The sequence below is a fragment of the Salmo salar genome, chromosome ssa15 (assembly GCF_905237065.1).
Source record: "Salmo salar chromosome ssa15, Ssal_v3.1, whole genome shotgun sequence".
NCBI lineage: Eukaryota > Metazoa > Chordata > Actinopteri > Salmoniformes > Salmonidae > Salmo > Salmo salar.
In genome coordinates this window covers 36253153-36271391 of record NC_059456.1, presented here as the reverse complement: position 1 = coordinate 36271391, position 18239 = coordinate 36253153, and the positions used below count along the sequence as shown (strand labels likewise).

Sequence of the window (18239 nt, the reverse complement as noted above, 5' to 3'; positions counted from 1 at the left end):
TTTAACTCAGCACATTTGGACCACACTAGATTGTTTGCAATTTCCCCCATCCATCTGATCTATTTCAAACACAGTGTCTGTTACAATGGCCTGGTAAAGAAAACACTCATCTTCTGAAAGCTTTGCGATGCTGTGTGAAGGTAGATCATAGCCAATCCCAGTCCAAATCACGGTCTATCATTTTGCTCCCTTTTCCCAGAAAGCTTTTTCTCTAATGTAAACACCTCTGAAATTAAGGTAAATGTCTTATACACAATGTGAGTGACCCTACTTGCCCCTTTTAGCATTTCCAAGTGAGCGTTTTGGATTTGTTTGCACTGAGGCGTCAGCCAGCCGCTGCAAAGAGCAAGACAAGGCTGGAGACGTGCTGGGGTTATGCCATCAGACAAATGGTTATGGAAAAGTTCTTGTCTCCATATCATAGATCTTTATTAACATTCAAATCTTGGCATTTAGCGCTTCTCGAAAATTCTGTCTTTATTGTCTCCCCATGAAAAAAGAAACTGTGCAGCCCTATCTGTTAGATAAGCTTGTTGGAAGTCACTACAGAGCATTTGAACTAGGAGCAGAGAGGGATTCACACAATGTGTGTCCAAGAACACGAGAACAGTGCAGCCCACACTTTCTCTATTATATGCTGCTGCTGTTTCACTTTCCTTTGTTATTTGTAACAGGCTGCATAATAGGGGTAGAGGTGTTGGAGAGGGACAGGTTAACCGAAGGAAAATACATTTTACAGCAACGTACATAAAGCACCTGAAGGGATAAAAAAGGACTGGGGAGACGGTGGCTTTGTTTTAAAAGATGTGAGGTGACTGATTTGGCTATTATCGTCTCTTCGTCAAGTAGTCTTGAGTTGTTGCCATCATATCTAAAAGATGTAGAAATGGTACCTGATAAGATCCCTTTTTTTGTGTGTGTGGGCTTTCACCAGTAGAATCTTGTATTGTATCACAAGGTTATACTTTAGGAGAGAGGATAACCGCAACCCCACACTTACTGTATATTGTGTCATATCTGGCTTAGTTTTAAAATGTCTCCTACAAGAAACACATCATGTTTAACTGGAAGACTAACACGCACATAGGCTATTAGAAATGGATCCAATGTCTAAGTCCAACAGATAATTTTGTGTAAAGCCCTCATAAACCCAGATCCTTCCAGAGGGCCTGTTGGTCTCCAGTTACAGATGCTTATTGTACTGCTACAGTGTTCTTCTCTGTGTCAGTTGGCTTAGGGGTCCTGAGGAAGTGAGCTGTTCCCCCCCCCCAATGCCCGCTGTGAATATATTCACATTTCTAACCCCTGAGAGAATCAGTTTTCTTTTAAATCACAATAATTGAGTCAGGGAGCTTCTCTCCCTTTCTCCCCCTCTCCCTCCCTCTCTCCCCCTCTCTCCTATTTTCAATTTCCAAGTCCTGTGATTTGCGACTTTTTCTGCCATCACACCACTCAGGGGAGTGACCTAGCACTTCTTTTGGAACCTATCAGTGACTCCAGCCATCCTCAGTAGGAGAGTTTCGGAAGAGGTTGGTTTCATGGCTGTTTGTATTGCCTCCCTGCAGAGTGGCCACTGTGGGGTTTCTGAGTTAACTACAGCTGTGAGCCCTCAGCGGTCCTGGCTCTGTCAGGTAGAACTGGGTCGTCAGTAGTTGCCACAAAGTCATAAACCCTGCCTATTTCTCTTCTTAAAATCTGATTTTAAACCTTACCTTATGCCTAACCTTAAATTTAGACCAAATGTTTGTTTTCATACATTTCATACATACGATATAGCCAATTTTGTAGTAACTAGTGACAACCTTAGGTAGAACTGAGTTTGACTCAATGGTGGCCCAGAAGGCCCAGGCCATATCCCACTCATCGTCCACAGTGATGTTGTGGCATCTGAACAGGCCCGGGCCAGCGCTTCGCCTCATTAACCGGGAGAAGCCATACGCCATGGTTGTTTTTGTCCACGTCCTCTGCCAGCAGAATAAGTAAAAGCAGATTTGTATTCAATTCATGACATTTTGAACAGGGAAAAAGTGCAAAGCTATGCGTGTCAGAACGCGGGATGAATCGTAGGGGTGGTCATTAGTTGGGATTCAAACAGGCGCCATGTTTACAGTGAATGAAATCACTTGATTCAGCTGAAACAGAGGGTGAAGCATCGTGGCTAATGCATCATCACAGGGCCACAGAGGAGGAAAAAGCCAAAAAGGAAACTGGAACAAAAATATTTTGACAAACTCATGTTTCATTCATGGGTTTGAATTGGGCTTTGCAGGGCAGTGGCGTAGAATTCCTCCCTCATCTTGGGGCCCGCGTAATTGAATTCCTGCCAATGTCACACTCTTGTTTAACAAAAGTGAGTTGAGGTGCCCTCTGCTCCCCCTGCCTTTATCTGGGCCATCCTTTTGATGGCAACTCTGCACTCGCAGTGCACTGAAGTGCGATGGTCAGATAGAGAATATAAAGTAAGTGGGCCTGTAATGTTTGTAGAGGCAGAAAAATGTCACTTTGTATCAAGTTTTAAGCCATTTCCCCTTTTGTCATGTAAAGCAAGGTCATACATCAGGATTTGATAAAATAAATACTGTCCTTTTGGTGTTTTCAATGTCACAGTGGGCTTTGGAGAGTGTTTTAAATGAAGCTGTTTGATTTGTGTCCAGTTTACAACTTTTTTCTAGGTTGACTAAACCTTTTCACTGTTTTCATGGCACAGTAGTCATTTATGTTTTGTTGAAAACAGCATTGAAGTTTGAGGTCAAAATTGTTTTGGAATGTTGCAATTGTCCAGTTGACAGCATATTGACCCCAATTTGTGATACAGTCACATTAGTATATTTTTCAGTGTCCATATTTAATATGCTCAATGTGATTTAAAAGGGCTTTGATGTAGTTGGATCTGACAAAATATTCTACCATGACTAACCCTCAGTTAAATCTCATTGTGACAATTATTCAGTAGAACATTTCAGAGCTGATTTGTTTTCACCGATCTAGATTAGATAAAAATCCATGTTTTCACTGAACAAAAATATAAAGGCAACATGTAAAGTGTTGGTCCCATGTTTCATGAGCTGAAATACAAGATCCCAGAAATGTTCCACATGCACAAAAAGCTTATTCCCTCTAAAATGTTGTGTACCAATTTTTTACATCCCTGTTAGTGAGCATTTTATTATTTGTCAATAATACTGACCTGCACTTAAAGCTTATTTCTCTCAAATGTTGTGCACAAATTTGTTTACATCCCGGTTAGTGAGTAATTTTCCTTTGACAAGATAATCCATTCACCTGACCGGTGTGACATATCAAGAATCTGATTAAATAGCATGATCATTAGATAGGTACACCTTGTGCTGGGGATAACATGCCACAGATGTCTCAAGGTTTGAGGGACCGTGCAATTGGCATGGTGACTGCAGGAATGTCCACCAAAGCTGTTTCCAGAGAATGTAATGTTAATTTCTCTACCATAAGATGCCTCCAACTTCGTTTTAGAGAATTTGGCAGTATGTCCCACCAGTCTCACAACCGCAGACCACGTGTAACCATGTCAGCCCAGGACCTCCACATCTGGCTTCATCTGCGGGATCGTCTGAGACCAACCACCCAGACAGCTGATGAAACTGTGGGTTTGCACAACCAAAGAATTTCTGCACAAACTGTGAGAAACCGTTAAATGAGACTCATCTGGGTGCTCGTCATCCTCACCAGGGTCTTGACCTGACTGCAGTTCGGCGTCGTAACCGACTTCAGTGGGCAAGTGCTCACCTTCAATGGTCACTAACATGCTGAAGAAGTGTGCTCTTCGTGGATTAATACCGGTTTCAACTGAACCGGGTAGATGGTAGACCGCGTGTATGGTGTCGTGTGGGCAAGCAATTTGCTGATGTCAACATTGTGAACAGAGTGCCCCATGGTGGCGGAGGGGTTATGGTATGGGCAGGAATAAGCTAAGGACAACAAACACAATTGCATTTTATTGATGGCAATTTGAATGCACAGAGATACCGTGATGAGATCCTGAGGCCCATTGTCGTGCCATTCATCTGCCACCATCACCTCATGTTTCAGCATGATAATGCACGGCCCCATGTCGAGAGGATCTGTACACAATTCCTGGAAGCACCAGACATGTCACCCATTGAGCATGTTTGGGATGCTCTGGATCAACGTGTACAACAGTGTGTTCCACTTCCTGCCAATATCCAGCAACTTCGCACAGCCATTGAAGAGTGGGACAACATTCCACAGGCCACAATCAACAGCCTGATCAACTGTATGTGAAGGAGATGTGTTGCGCTGCATGAGGCAAATGGAGGTAAAATCAGATACTGACTGGTTTTCTGATCCACGCCCGTACCTTTTTGTTTTAAAAACATATCTGTGACCAACAGATTCATATTGTTTATATTTTTGTTCAGTGTAGTTCAACAGATAATTTTTTCCTCTGTGTTTTCTACACTGTTAGTTGGCTTTATTAAAAATTGATTTTGTAATGTTTTTAGTAGGATATATGAATGTCTAGATTTTGCCTAAACATATTGGTTTCTGCGCTTTGAGCACAATGATTTGAATTAAATTAATTGTAGTTTTTCTATCTTCGTACAGTTATTGTGTTCTATAGCCATGGTTGAATAATCCCTGACCACAACAACGCAACGATTATTAGCGTGTCTTTTCCTGCTGTCTCTCTCTCTGGTCTAGACAGTTATGAAAGTAATTTAATAGCATACATGGGCATACCTTGGAGCTCTACAAAGGTTGCATATGTAATATTTAAAGTGCACTTGCTTGTGGAGAAGATGCTATGCCACTTATTTACTTCTCAGAGCTATAATGCAGATCAATTGTCGTGTATCTCCAAAAGCATTGAAACGCATGTCTGAGTGGGAGAGCATTGGGTCTCGTCCCTATGATAAAGAGAAATAATTTACCCAGGTTGTCTACAGTGCAAATGCAAGACATTAACTGTTATCAACGTATTCGGGCCAAGGTTGCTGTTGCCGTATTTAGACTCTTAACGTTCTCAGTGAGTTGAATGTTTTACTGAATGTTTGGCTGAACCCTGCATTAACTTAGTCCCTTTAATGGTCATAAATATTTATTCCCAAGAATGAGGCTTGTATTACATTGCCCAATAACTGCCAGCAGTTTGTCCCTATATCCCTCACGCAAACGGTGTCAAGCGGCTACAGTATATTTTATGTATGCGTTGTGATAGAGCTGTTAACCCCCTTTTATCAACATTGTTCGCTCTTGAGGTTTATCAGCCACAATAATTATTTTATTATGTAAATGAAGCGCATACTATTATTTCATTAGCAGACTTCCAAATTTCAGTCCTCAGATTAGTATGCAAATCATCTCGTTGCTGTCCTTGCAGAAGACAGAGGGGATTTACAACTCATTTCATAGCAGCTAGTTGTTCTCCAGCTATTAATGTAATTATAACACCACTGACCTGTGATGTGATGCAATTATAACACCACTGTCCTGGGATTTGATGCAGTTATAACACCGCTGTCCTGGGATTTGATGCAATTATAACACTGCTGTCCTGTGATGTGATACAATTATAACACCACTGACCTGTGATGTATGTTTGCATAACACGGAACCCAAACTGGCGTGCGCTATCGTGCATACATTTATTTTGTCCCCCCCACACCAAACGTGATCATGACACGCAGGTTAAAATATCAAAACCAACTCTGAACCAATTACATTAATTTAGGGACAGGTCGAAAAGCATACATTTATGCCAATTTAGCTAGCTTGCACTTGCTAGCTAATTTTTCCTATTTAGCTAGCTAGCTATTGCTAGCTAATTTTTACTCCTGGGATATAAACATTGAGTTGTTATTTTACCTGAAATGCACAAGGTCCTCTACTCCGACAATTAATCCACACATAAAACGGTCAACTGAAACGTTTCTAGACATCTGTCCTCCTTCTAGGCATTTTCTTCTCTTGACTTTATATTGCGATTGGCAACTTTCATAAATTAGGTGCATTACCGTCACTGACCTTGTTCGTCTTTCAGTCACCCACGTACGTATAACCAATGAGGAGATAGCACATGGGTACCTGCTTCTGTAAACCAAGGAGGAGATGGGAGAGGCAGGACTTGCAGCGCGATCTGCGTCACAAATAGAACTGACTTGTATTTTAGCCCTTGGCAACGCAGACGCTCGTTGACGTGCGCGAGCAGTGTGGGTGCAATATTGAATAATATAGATTTCTACATTTATTTTGCCACGCTTGCGTACGCGATGCGAGCGGTGTAGTCAGCTTGTAAGGAATGCAGAGCGAGCGGCAGGTGACTGTCATTGAGGCTTAAAAAATATATATATATTTTACCCTCAATGATGACTAGCGTCTACCTGGGCTTTGTTAATCAATGGTCCAAACTCTGTTTTGTCAACACATGGAGGGTTTATATTGATATCCTAAAGTTTTTAGTTTAGTGTCACTAAATTAAACAGAAGACCAGAACACTACTCTAGACATAGATTATAAATGCTTGCAAGTCTACCAGAATAGCCTGGCCAGAGATGCACAGTGCTCAGGTGCCAGAGACTGTCAGATGGCTGTGTGTGTGGTGTGCTTGCAGATTGTGTGGTGGGGTGGCACACTGGTTTCACTGGCAGAACACTGAGAGAGAGGAGAAGGTGTTTGCTAAGACGTGGGCTGGAGGGTGGCTCTGCTGCCTATGTGTGTGGGCAGACACTTTCACACACATTAGTCCCTTAGTGCTATACAGCCAACAGACCCTCTCCTCTTCATGGATTATTCAAACTCACTATAACGTATAGTACTCTCATAAAGTAGATTCATGCCAATTGCATGCTCCCTCAACTTGAGACATCAGTGGCATTGTGTTGTGTGACAAAATTCCACATTTTAGAGTGGCCTTTTATTGTCCCCAGCACAAGGTTCACCTGTGTAATGATCATGATTCTTGATATACCACACCTGTCAGGTGGATGGATTATCTTGACAAATAATGAAATGCTCACTAACAGGGATGCAAACAATTGGTGCACAACATTTTAGAGCAATAAGCTATTTGTGCATATGGAACATTTCTGGGATCTTTTATTTCAGCTCATGAAACCTGGGACCAACACTTTACGTGTTGCGTTTTATATTTTTGTTCAGTAAATATTCCCAAATATTTTATTTAATCCGTTACGCCTTGTGCACTGAACTGACGTGCATGATTGTTGCTGACAGGCCGATGTACAGATGAAAGGAATTAAATAGCCTATAATGCGCCGCGGCGCTCAATTCAGACAGCGGTGTGTAACCTACTGTAGCTGCTGTTAAGTAATTCAAAGCCTTTACTCCATCACTCAGGATGTAATTTTCCAGTGCTACTATTTTTAGCATATAATGTTATTAAAACAAAATCAGACAACCCCATAGTAGAATAGTTGACCTATTTACCTAGTCGACTTGTTGTGTGTTCTATGTGAGAGAAATATTCATTTCAAGGCACATTCAAGTTATGATAGGGAGGGAAACATGTATTCTGACAAGCAGTCAATGCAGAACAATTCTTAATGCAATCGCGGGAAAACACTTTTGAAAGCAGTTTTGGAAAATGTATTTTAAAAGAAGTTTGGGCCTTTGTTAAAAAAGGGTCGGGTCCCTGTTTTCCATTGCGGCCAATTGCATGAGTATCATCGTTTTACAAATTCAGTTACAACCGGAGTTTCAAGCATGGTTTAGGAGCAGCTGCGCAGCAGTGGGAATGGGTCTTTGAGAACGTACGCCTCTATTTGAATGGATCTTTTTGGTGAAAGTTGGGAACCGAATCGCATATCTGAAAGAGCCATTCATTTGATTTGCATACTGTTACAAATTATTTTTGAGCTCCAGATATCGATCATCTGCAGATAAATTATAAAGTTATTAATTCTGTGATGTGATTTTCCTCTTTGTCAATAGTAAATTCCTGTATTACTCGGGATATGATGTCCAGGGACGCCCTGTCTGGAAGTGACTCTAGCTTTGATTTGTTCTCATTGCTAAGATGTAGCCTAGTTGATCTCTTGGGTTTATTCCACCCCACTTTAATTAACCCTTGGAAAGATGAGTCAATGTTAACTTCAATTCTGAGTGTCCGTTTGATGTTTCCTCTGTATAGTTGACTGGAGTTTCAAATGAGAACCTCATTTGAGGTTCTGATATCTTAGTAAACACAGTGCAGTGCATCCTCCTGTGGGAATTAGAACATCATTTTATTTTAGCTATAACCTTCTGTTAGCCAGTGTTAATTAGCATCTGTTTTTGTCCTGGAATTAAAATGCAAATTGTGATGTTTCTGTGTGCCATCACTGAGGTTTGAAAGGTCAGCGGTTGTACCCAGATAGGGTGACCTTTTTCCATTTGTGAAAAACTCTCTCCTGGTAATGAGCAGAGAGGTACGGGTCATTGATATGCACCTTTCCCGTCATTGGGATTTTAACCTACACTTACCCATGTTCAACTTTTACCATTAAATACAGACCTGGCAGTTCAGTTTCATAGCTTGCTAGAACACTCCGAGGAAGAATAACGCCGAACACAATCCTCTCTCTCTTCTCCGGCAACAAGCTATGATTCATCTAGAGAACTTGGAATGAGTATCTCTTCCCATAAGCCACCAGTGACCTCAGGTGGAATTGGCTACATGTATCAGGCACCCATGTCAAAGTCATTAGAGGCCTGTCTCTCCTCTCCACTCTGCTCGGCTCAGGGCCTCTGACATGTCGGCCTGCAGGAGGGCCTTTGTTGTTGCATACCATCTCACAGATGACTGGCTCCGAGTTATGCCTGAAACTCAAAAAGGAGAGAGCTGTGTGACAGAGCTGTCTGGCGGCCTGGCCTCCTCATGCTTACTCACTTGTCAGATCTTAGCACATGCTGAATTGCCCAACAGAGGAGACTCAATCTGGGTAGGAAGGGGGATAGAAGGCCTATACTGCCTGGTACTGAGGCAGTGTTGTAAAGTACTTAAGTTAAAATATTTTAAAAAGTACTACTTAAGTTGTGTTTTGGGGTATCTATACTTTACTATTTATATTTTTGACAACTTTTACTTTCCTACGTTCCTAAAGAGAATAATGTACTTTTTACTCCATACATTTTCCCTGAAGTACTCGTTACATTTTGAATGCTTAGCAAGACAGGAAAAAGGTCAAATTCACGCACTTATAAAGAGAACATCCCTGGTCATCCCTACTGCCTCTGATCTGGCGGACTCACTAAACAAAAATTATTTGTTTTGTAAATTATGTCTGAGTGTTGGAGTCTGCCCCTGGCTATGGGTAAAAAAATTATAATAATAATTGAAATTATTTGTACTTTTGATACTTAAGTATATTTTATAAATTACATGTACTTTTAATAGTTAAGTATATTTAAAATCAAATACTTTTAGACTTACTCTACTATTTTACTGGGTGACATTCACTTTTACTTGAGACATTTTCTGTTAAAGTATCTTTACTTATACTCAAGTATGACAATTGAGTACCTTTTCTACCACTGCTCAGAGGTACCACTCGGCTCAGCTGTTGTAAATGAATAAAATAAACAATGTTATTAATCGTCAATATGGGGTTAACCAAGTAAATGAACTCTTTTTTTTTTCGTCCTTCCAGGTGGCTGTACATTTGACGATGGCCCAGCCCAGTGTGACTACCAGCAGGATCCCTACGACGACTTTGACTGGACCCATGTCAGCGCACAGGAAGTGCCATACTTGTCATCTGAACTGCCTCAAGGTGAGACTAACTCTGCCACCATGTCCACAAACCTAATGAATATTGTTTGTTCATTAGGCAAACACAACCAAGGCCACCACACCAGGTTCTCAACACCTGCTCTGTAGAAAAACCAACAGAGGTTTTTTTAGACTCATATTTGCAGCTAAATGTGCAGGGCCATCTATTTAGTGCTTCCAACAAGGGAAGTAGAATGTTTGGCTAATGTGTAAACTGACCAGAGTAAGTGTAGCTAATGAGGGAAACGCAGAGAGAAGGAATGAATGTGAAACTATGAATAGATAGAAGGAAATTAATCTCAGGGTCTTCTGTCTTTGTTACTTCTCACAATGCAGTCTTAATTCCAACCTTTCACAATTGTAATGAAAAAGTTTTTTTAATTTCCCGGGTAGAGAAAAAAAGCTTTGTGCTCAGCAGCAAAATGTCTATTTAGGTTTGAATACTGTCATACACGGAATAATGAAGGCTTTTAAATAAGATCAGGGAAGGCGGCATTGTGAGTACGTGGAGAGCATGGGCCCTGCGACCTTGCCTATTCACCTCTCCACAGCGTAATCACTTGCATTCAGACAGGAATGATGTGCATAGGAAATTAAAGCATTTCACTTTCAGCAAAATTTCCCAATTAATAAGATCGAAGGTAATTAATCATGCCAGGGAACAGAAAAGGTAATCAGCAGATTGTCTGAACCAGGTTGTGTCCCACTACAATGTTCCACCTGTACGCTCTCGTTGGCTGGCCCTCGCTTCATACTCGTCGCCAAACCCACTGGCTCCAGGTCATCTACAAGACCCTTCTAGGTAAAGTCCCCCCTTATCTCAGCTCACTGGTCACCATAGCAGCACCCACCTGTAGCACGCACTCCAGCAGGTATATCTCTCTGGTCACCCCCAAAGCCAATTCATCCTTTGGCCGTCTCTCCTTACAGTTCTCTGCTGCCAATGACTGGAACGAACTACAAAAATCTCTGAAACTGGAAACGCTTATCTCCCTCACTAGCTTTAAGCACCAGCTGTCAGAGCAGCTCACTGCACCTGTACATAGCCCATCTATAATTTAGCCCAAACAACTACCTCTTCCCCTACTGTATTTTATTTATTTATTTATTTATTTATTTATTTTGCTCCTTTGCACCCCATTTTTTTATATTTCTACTTTGCACTTTCTTCCACTACAAATCTACCATTCGAGTGTTTTACTTGCTATATTGTATTTACTTTGCCACCATGGCCTTTTTTGCCTTTACCTCCCTTCTCACCTCATTTGCTCACATTGTATATAGACTTATTAGTCTACTGTATTATTGACTGTATGTTTGTTTTACTCCATGTGTAACTCTGTGATGTTGTATGTGTCGAACTGCTTTGCTTTATCTTGGCCAGGTTGCAATTGTAAATGAGAACTTGTTATCAACTTGCCTACCTGGTTAAATAAAGGTGAAATAAATAAATAAATAAATACATAAATAAATAAAAATAAGGCTGTCATGTGCCTTTGTCTAGCCCAATAATGATGGCTGGGCACATTTTACAACACGACTTGACCGGAAACCAGAAATATCTAGTTAAACTTCTCTCGCAGTTAAGACATTTGAGGAATTTATTATGGGACAGAACTACATTGCCCTTGTCACTGTAGTGTTAAAAGATGGCATGAGGAAAAAGCAATAGCATATAACATGTCTAACAGTGATAGTTCTGGCTCTGAGGATCTTTGTCCTACCATTGTTGGAGGATGACACAGTAGTTTTTCTTTGTTCCTCTGTGGTGCTTAACTATGTCAGTTACGTTTAATCACCTAGTTTCTCAGGTAGAGACGGTGCAGCGAACATTATAGCAGATGTTCATTTCATCTAAAGAGGAGGCATGAGTTGGCTTCCATTCCAATGGGAATTAGTTCCATTACCGGGCCTGTCGGGTTTGTTTGAAAATTCGCCATAGCAGTGATAATGAGAGAAAATCGTTGTTTCATTCATCATGACTTCAAGCGTGAACTAAAGCAGGTGGAATGATTATCTTGCTAGCAAAAAAATCCTCACCTTTTTGTAAACCCCCCTTGTAAATGTGCTTGATAATCAATTACTTCAGAGAGACCTATGTAGTGACTAACTAGAATATTCCCACATTGTGGTTGCCTGAGAAGAATGTGAGGGGTTCTCTAGCTGAGATCCTCTATATTAATAGGTTAAAGGACATGAGGTTGACTGAAGGAACACTCCCCCCCCATAACGAAGCAAACAGAGCTCCAGCATGATTTCATCAGCCTCCTATGTTCTCCAGCTAGCAACCAGATCTCGCAAATTAAATAAGCTTTATCATAAAATAGCTTAAAATACTTTCTCAGCCAGGGAGGATGAAAAGCAAACCCATCAGGGAGTTCCCATGAGAAGATAACAAGTGCTATTTACCACGCAGAAACCTTCCGTCCTTATCTCTCTGAAGACCACAAATGCTTGACTCCCTCGATCAATATTCATTTGGAGCTGTGCTTATAGGTTGGCTCTGGTGCGGTTAGGCTTGGCTCAGTCCTGTGCCAGTGTCAGCCCCTGTAGGTCTATTTAGCCTCCCATTGGAGATGCTGAGTGGGTGTAGGACACTGACTGCACCATTATATTAAACCCCATGCCTCTCTCTCTGAGTACTGGTGCTCCTGGGTAGACCTACATCTCCCCTGTCAATACAGGCTCATCCCTTATGTGAGGCAGGGCAGTGTATTACGAGGTGAAGCCCGCTTTTTTTGCACTGTTAGAGTAGAGAGTCCCTTTAAAAATAAAAAAAGCATGGTTTGAATTGGCTGACTATTTTTCTCTGTTTCCTTTGTAACTCACGTGACTGTACTGCCAGCAGTTGAGGCCATGATGGGTGACAGCCATCTTGTACACTGGCATGAGATGACAGCCATCTTGTGGACTGGCATTCATCCTCTGGATACCTGACAGTGATGTAAAGTTGAAAGCTCTGCTCTAAAATACATATTTATATAATATTACGCCTTTGGATGAGTACTTGTTAAGTAATAGGAAATAAAATTATACCCTGTTGTATTGTACATCTAAATCTAGCAACTATATTCTTCCCATTAGTCTTTCTTGGGTTGTTTTTTTATAACCTTTCCAGAATAAAACTCATCTCTGCATGAACGCTGATATAACAGCAAAATTGGATAGAAGGATGGAAAATAAGTAGGATTTTTACAGTTGGAAGTTGGAACAGAAACAGTGAGCCAAGTCTGCCAACACAACAAGATTCCACTTAGTTGGGGAAATAGTTTTTTTGACTGGGTGTTATTGGCTATTATACTGTAGTACAAGTTGTTTTGAGTGTAGTTTTGTTGGTAGAGTACTATTGTCTGTTTTATTCCTATTTTCTTCATTGTAATTTTAACAAACTCTGTGGTTGTGCCTGTTGAAGACATGCGGTGGAACTTTGGCGACTTCTAAGTATTTTTTTAAACCCCCCCGAAATCCTTAGATTTGAAAGTGACTGTTTACTGGAAGCTGTGGCGCCATTTCTAGGGCTGTGATGATACCAGTACTGAGGTATTTTTTTCCCATGGCAAAAATTTCAACACGAAGCAGACCCTCTTTGGTCCTTTAAAAACCTGCTGTATGTAAAATATTTTGTGCTATAGCTTGGAAACTAAATAAATGTGACTCTTGATGAAAACATTTAGAGAGAGAGAGACACTCCAGCTGCTTTGACACCTTGTGATGAACTGTATACATTGACATAAAGAGGAGAGGAGATTGTGTTCGGTTAGCTCGAACAAAGCGGCTCTGATGTGAATGGCTATCGTGTTTTCACTACAAACACTACCAGGCATAAACATCTGCTTTTGATCTGCAGCGCAATATTGAAAAGTCTGTATGGTGTTGGATATGAGTGGTATGCTCATTTACTTGAGTCAAACATAATGCATGAAGGCTCACACTTCCTAAACAACTTTCAGAAGTAAATTGAATTTACATAAATTCATTCTTTGTGGAGGTTTAATTATGATCAAGAACTTTATCAGCCCCCCCGACGTGAATGAGCTGTTCTACCTTTTGAGAATCTCATATTTCAGCTAAATGTATCTGGTCTAGAGGTCGACCGATTAATCGGAATGGCAGATTTAATTAGGGCCGATTTGGCCTTTTTTTTTTTATATACCTTTATTTAACGGAACGGTTCCGTATTTCACTGAAAGAATAAACGTTTTGTTTTCGAAATGACAGTTTCCGGATTCGACCATATTAATGACCAAAGGCTCGTATTTCTGTGTGTTATTATGTTATAATTAAGTCTATGATTTGATAGAGCAGTCTGACTGAGCGACGGTAGGCAGCAGCAGGCTCGTAAGCATTCATTCAAACAGCACTTTTGTGCGTTTGCCAGCAGCTCTTCGCAATGCTTCAAGCATTACGCTGTTTATGACTTCAAGCCTATCAACTCCCGAGATTAGGCTGGTGTAACCGATGTGAAATGGCTAGCTAGTTAATGGGGTGCACGCTAATAGCATTTCAAACGTCACTCACTCTGAGACTTGGAGTAGTTGTTCCCCTTGCTCTGCAAGGGTCGTGGCTTTTGTGGAGCGATGGGTAACGATGCTTCGAGGGTGGCTGTTGTCGATGTGTTCCTGGTTCGAGCCCAGGTAGGGGCGAGGAGATGGATGGAAGCTATACTGTTACACTGGCAATACTAAAATGCCTATAAGAACATCCAATAGTCAAAGGTATATGAAATACAAATGGTATAGAGAGGAATAGTCCTATAATAAGCTCAACCTAAAACTTCTTACCTGGGAATATTGAAGACTCATGTTAAAAGGAACCACCAGCTTTCATATGTTCTGAGCAAGGAACTTAAACGTTAGCTTTTTTACATGGCACATATTGCACTTTTACTTTCTTCTCCAACACTTTTTTGCAATATTTAAACCAAATTGAACATGTTTCATTATTTATTTGAGGCTAAATTGATTTTATTGATGTATTATATTAAGTTAACATAAGTGTTCATTCAGTATTGTTGTAATTGTCATTATTACAAATAAATAAGTAAAAAATTCGGCCGATTAATCGGTACCGGCTTTTTTGAGTCCTCCAATAATCGGTATCGGCGTTGAAAAATCATAATCGGTCGACCTCTAATCTGGTCCAGAGTTGATGTAGACTGATAGCAGGCCTGGCCGAGTTAGTGAGAGAGAGAGAGCCCTGAGGGCTTGAGCTCTGAGTGAGATAGCAGGCTTAGGCCTTCCCCTGTTCCCCAGGCCAAAGGCTTTATCAGATCTAATGTTCTGGAGCTCTGCAGAGGAATACCACCACAGCACCAGTCTGTGGCAGTCCCTCCCCTGACACTATTGAGAAACCAGTGCTTTGTGGCAGAGCAGCGCTGTACTCAGCTGATCTTAATTGCAGGTTGTTGCTTTTTAGAGAATGGAGGTTTGTAATCTGTTGTAAAGCAGCAGTTGAGGGGAGGCCTGGTTTCTGGTGTTTTCAGCCATGGTTTAAGAGTGGACCCAGCTGCATCCTGAAACACTGCTTATAAATCTGAGAAGGATTCGGGCCCTGATATCATTGATTGGTTTAACAGATTTCGCCTTTGTTGAGACACATTACTTGATCTTGGTTTGTCATGGATGTCATGCCTCAAGTAAAAAACGCCATTCTAAGGGGCCGAAGTGGTTCTTCCGACATCAAATGTGGAATCAATCATAAATCAGACAAAATATATTTACTAGACTGTGTAATTCAGAGGTGACAAACTATCATGTTCAAGTTTTATTGGAGGCACAAACAGAAGAAAGGTGGCGAATTTGTTTGTTTTCAATCTACATGAATCAAAGCTGATTTCGAACGCTGTTTAAAAAATGATTCCCACTACTCCCACTTTCATTATTGCTGTTCAATTATTTCCCTCTCAGAACAAAGTCCAATGATTTTTAATAGGAAAAAAAGTATTGATTTTGTTCTACTTTGGACTTCCTTTGTTTGAGCTTTAGTGGGAAAGTGAAATAAATAAATAAAATCATAGTTTTGCGAAATAGAATTGCCAACACCTTTTGACTGTAGCCCTGTTGTCTTTTCTTTAGTTTTTCCTCTGACAGCTTGCTGATCGCTCTCTCATAAAGAAGTAACGCATGAGAGAGAAACAGACAAGTTTTTTTTTAGGCCTCATGTTTATTTTGTACCTTGATGAGAAACACACTGCCTGGCCTTGAACAGTCCATAAGGAAGGGGGAAGGAGAGGGGTGTTGAGAAGGGAAGGGCCGACCGCCTAGCTTTGGGGAGGAAGGCTTTCTTGTATGTTTTCCTAAAACAAACCTTGAACAGTCAAACTCCCATTGTTCCCAATGACAAAACTTGCCTTTGAGCACAAAACATTTCCATGGTCTTCAATTGAAATGTTTGGAAATGTATACCTTTTAAACAATTAGATATTCGGGAATGCTTTTCTTTGTCTACACCCATTCAGCATCGTTCACACCCTCTTAAGCTTTAGCCCCACCCATCTCTTTAAGGGTTGATCCGAGCGTTCTGTCCTAACATCAGCAGTCAAGCACCCAAGATAACTTTGGCTAGCTTGCTAGCTACAACCAGACACAAATGAGAGAACAGCACACTGACCATTTTACTCGCCCTAGCAGAGCTGATTGTGCTGTTTTAATTTATGCAGAGCGTTGGTGACTGCAACTGTGCTGCTGGCCACAATTTACGCTTTTTTGCCAACGTTTACTGACACCGGCCATATTCAACGGGTGTTGAGCGTTCGGAAATTCGTCAGTTATTCTGCACTCTGGCACACTCAGACGAGAATACTCTGAAATCAGAGTAGATAACCAGAGCAAATTTACCAGCTACGTCTACAACAGTTGTCGCAGTGACATTCTATTGAAATGGTTACTTGCATAGTGGAGTCTTTTGTTAAGACATGTAGCTAGCTAAGTAAACGATGACCCATAATCCCAATTCATGACGTTACCACCCTGCATGAATCTGCAGGTAGCTAACCAACCAGGTTCAATGTTAGCTAGCTAACATTAGGCTATAACTAGCAAAGCAAATGGCTCTGAGATACGAATAATAAGATGATACACATAATGTCAGCTAGCGAGCCAGCCAGCTAATGTTAGCTAGCTAGCTAACAGTACACTTTAACTTAAAATGAAAATGACTGTCAACATTAGAAAAATGTATTATCTGAAAATGTAGCTAGCTACTTATCTTACCCACTGTAAAAAGCCTCGTTATTGTTATGTAATTTTCTTGTTTGATAGTAGTGGTTTCTTTGCAGCAATTCAACCATGAAGGCCTGATTCATGCAGTCTCCTCTGAACAGATGACGTTGAGATGTGTCTGTTACTTGAATTCTGTGAAGCATTTGTTTGGACTGCAATCTGAAGTGCAGTTAATTGCCGATTTCTGAGGCTGATAACTCTAATGAACTTATCCTCTGCAGCAGAAGTAACTCTGGGACTTCCTTTCCTGTGGCGGTCCTCATGAGAGCCAGTTTCATCATATTATATCGCTTGATGGTTCTTGCGACTGCACTTGAAGAAACTTTCAAGGTTCTTGAAATTATCCGCATTGACTGACCTTAATGTCACCTCTCTAGGGGAGGTGGGACGAAATCGTCCCACACTATTCAACAGCCAGTGACAAATCAGAGCGCCAAATTTAAAACCACAAAATGACATAATTCAAAGTTCTCAAACAGGACTATTTTACACCATTTTATAGATACACTTCTCCTGAATCGAACCACGTTGTCCGATTTTCCAAAAGGCTTTACAGCGAAAGCAAAACATTAGATTATGTTAGGAGAGTACATAGACACAAAAAAAACACACAGCCATTTCCAAGCAACTAGCATGCATCACAAATACCCGAAACACAGCTAAATGCAGCACTAACCTTTTGATGATCTTCATCAGATGACACTCCTAGGACATTATGTTATACAATACATGCATGTTTTGTTCAATCAAGTTCATATTTATATCAAAAACCAGCTTTTTACATTAGCATGTGATGTTCAGAACTAGCATACCCACCAAAAACTTCCGGTGAATTTACTAAATTACTCACGATAAACGTTGACAAAATACATAATTATTTGAAGAATTATAGGTACAGAACTCCTTTATGCAATCGCTATGTCCGATTTTAAAATAGCTTTTCGGCGAAAGCACATTTTGCAATATTCTGAGTACATAGCTCGGCCACCACGGCTAGCTAATTTGACATCCGCCAACTTCGGGGTCACCTAAACTCAGAATTACTATTAGAAAAATTGGATTACCTTAGCTGTTCTTCGTCAGAATGCACTCCCAGGACTTCTACTTCAACAACAAATGTTGTTTTGGTTCCAAATAATCCATAGTTATATCCAAATACCACCGTTTTGTTTGTGCGTTCAGCTCACCATCCGAAGGGTAACGTGGGAGCGCATTTCATGCCAAAAAAAATCAAAATATTCCATTACCGTACT

The 18239-nt window shown here is 40.8% G+C and overlaps 1 protein-coding gene across 19 annotated transcripts in view; it reads left to right on the top strand.

Annotated features, from left to right (window-relative positions):
• LOC106571353 (receptor-type tyrosine-protein phosphatase kappa) overlaps nucleotides 1–18239 on the top strand; it is a 176287-nt gene that overhangs the window by 40854 nt on the left and 117194 nt on the right. For all 19 annotated transcript variants that reach the window (XM_014144327.2, XM_014144326.2, XM_014144331.2 and 16 more), the window contains one exon: nucleotides 9645–9767. In XM_014144327.2, coding sequence (XP_013999802.1) covers nucleotides 9645–9767 — 123 coding nt within the window. The remainder of the gene's footprint in view (nucleotides 1–9644; nucleotides 9768–18239) is intronic.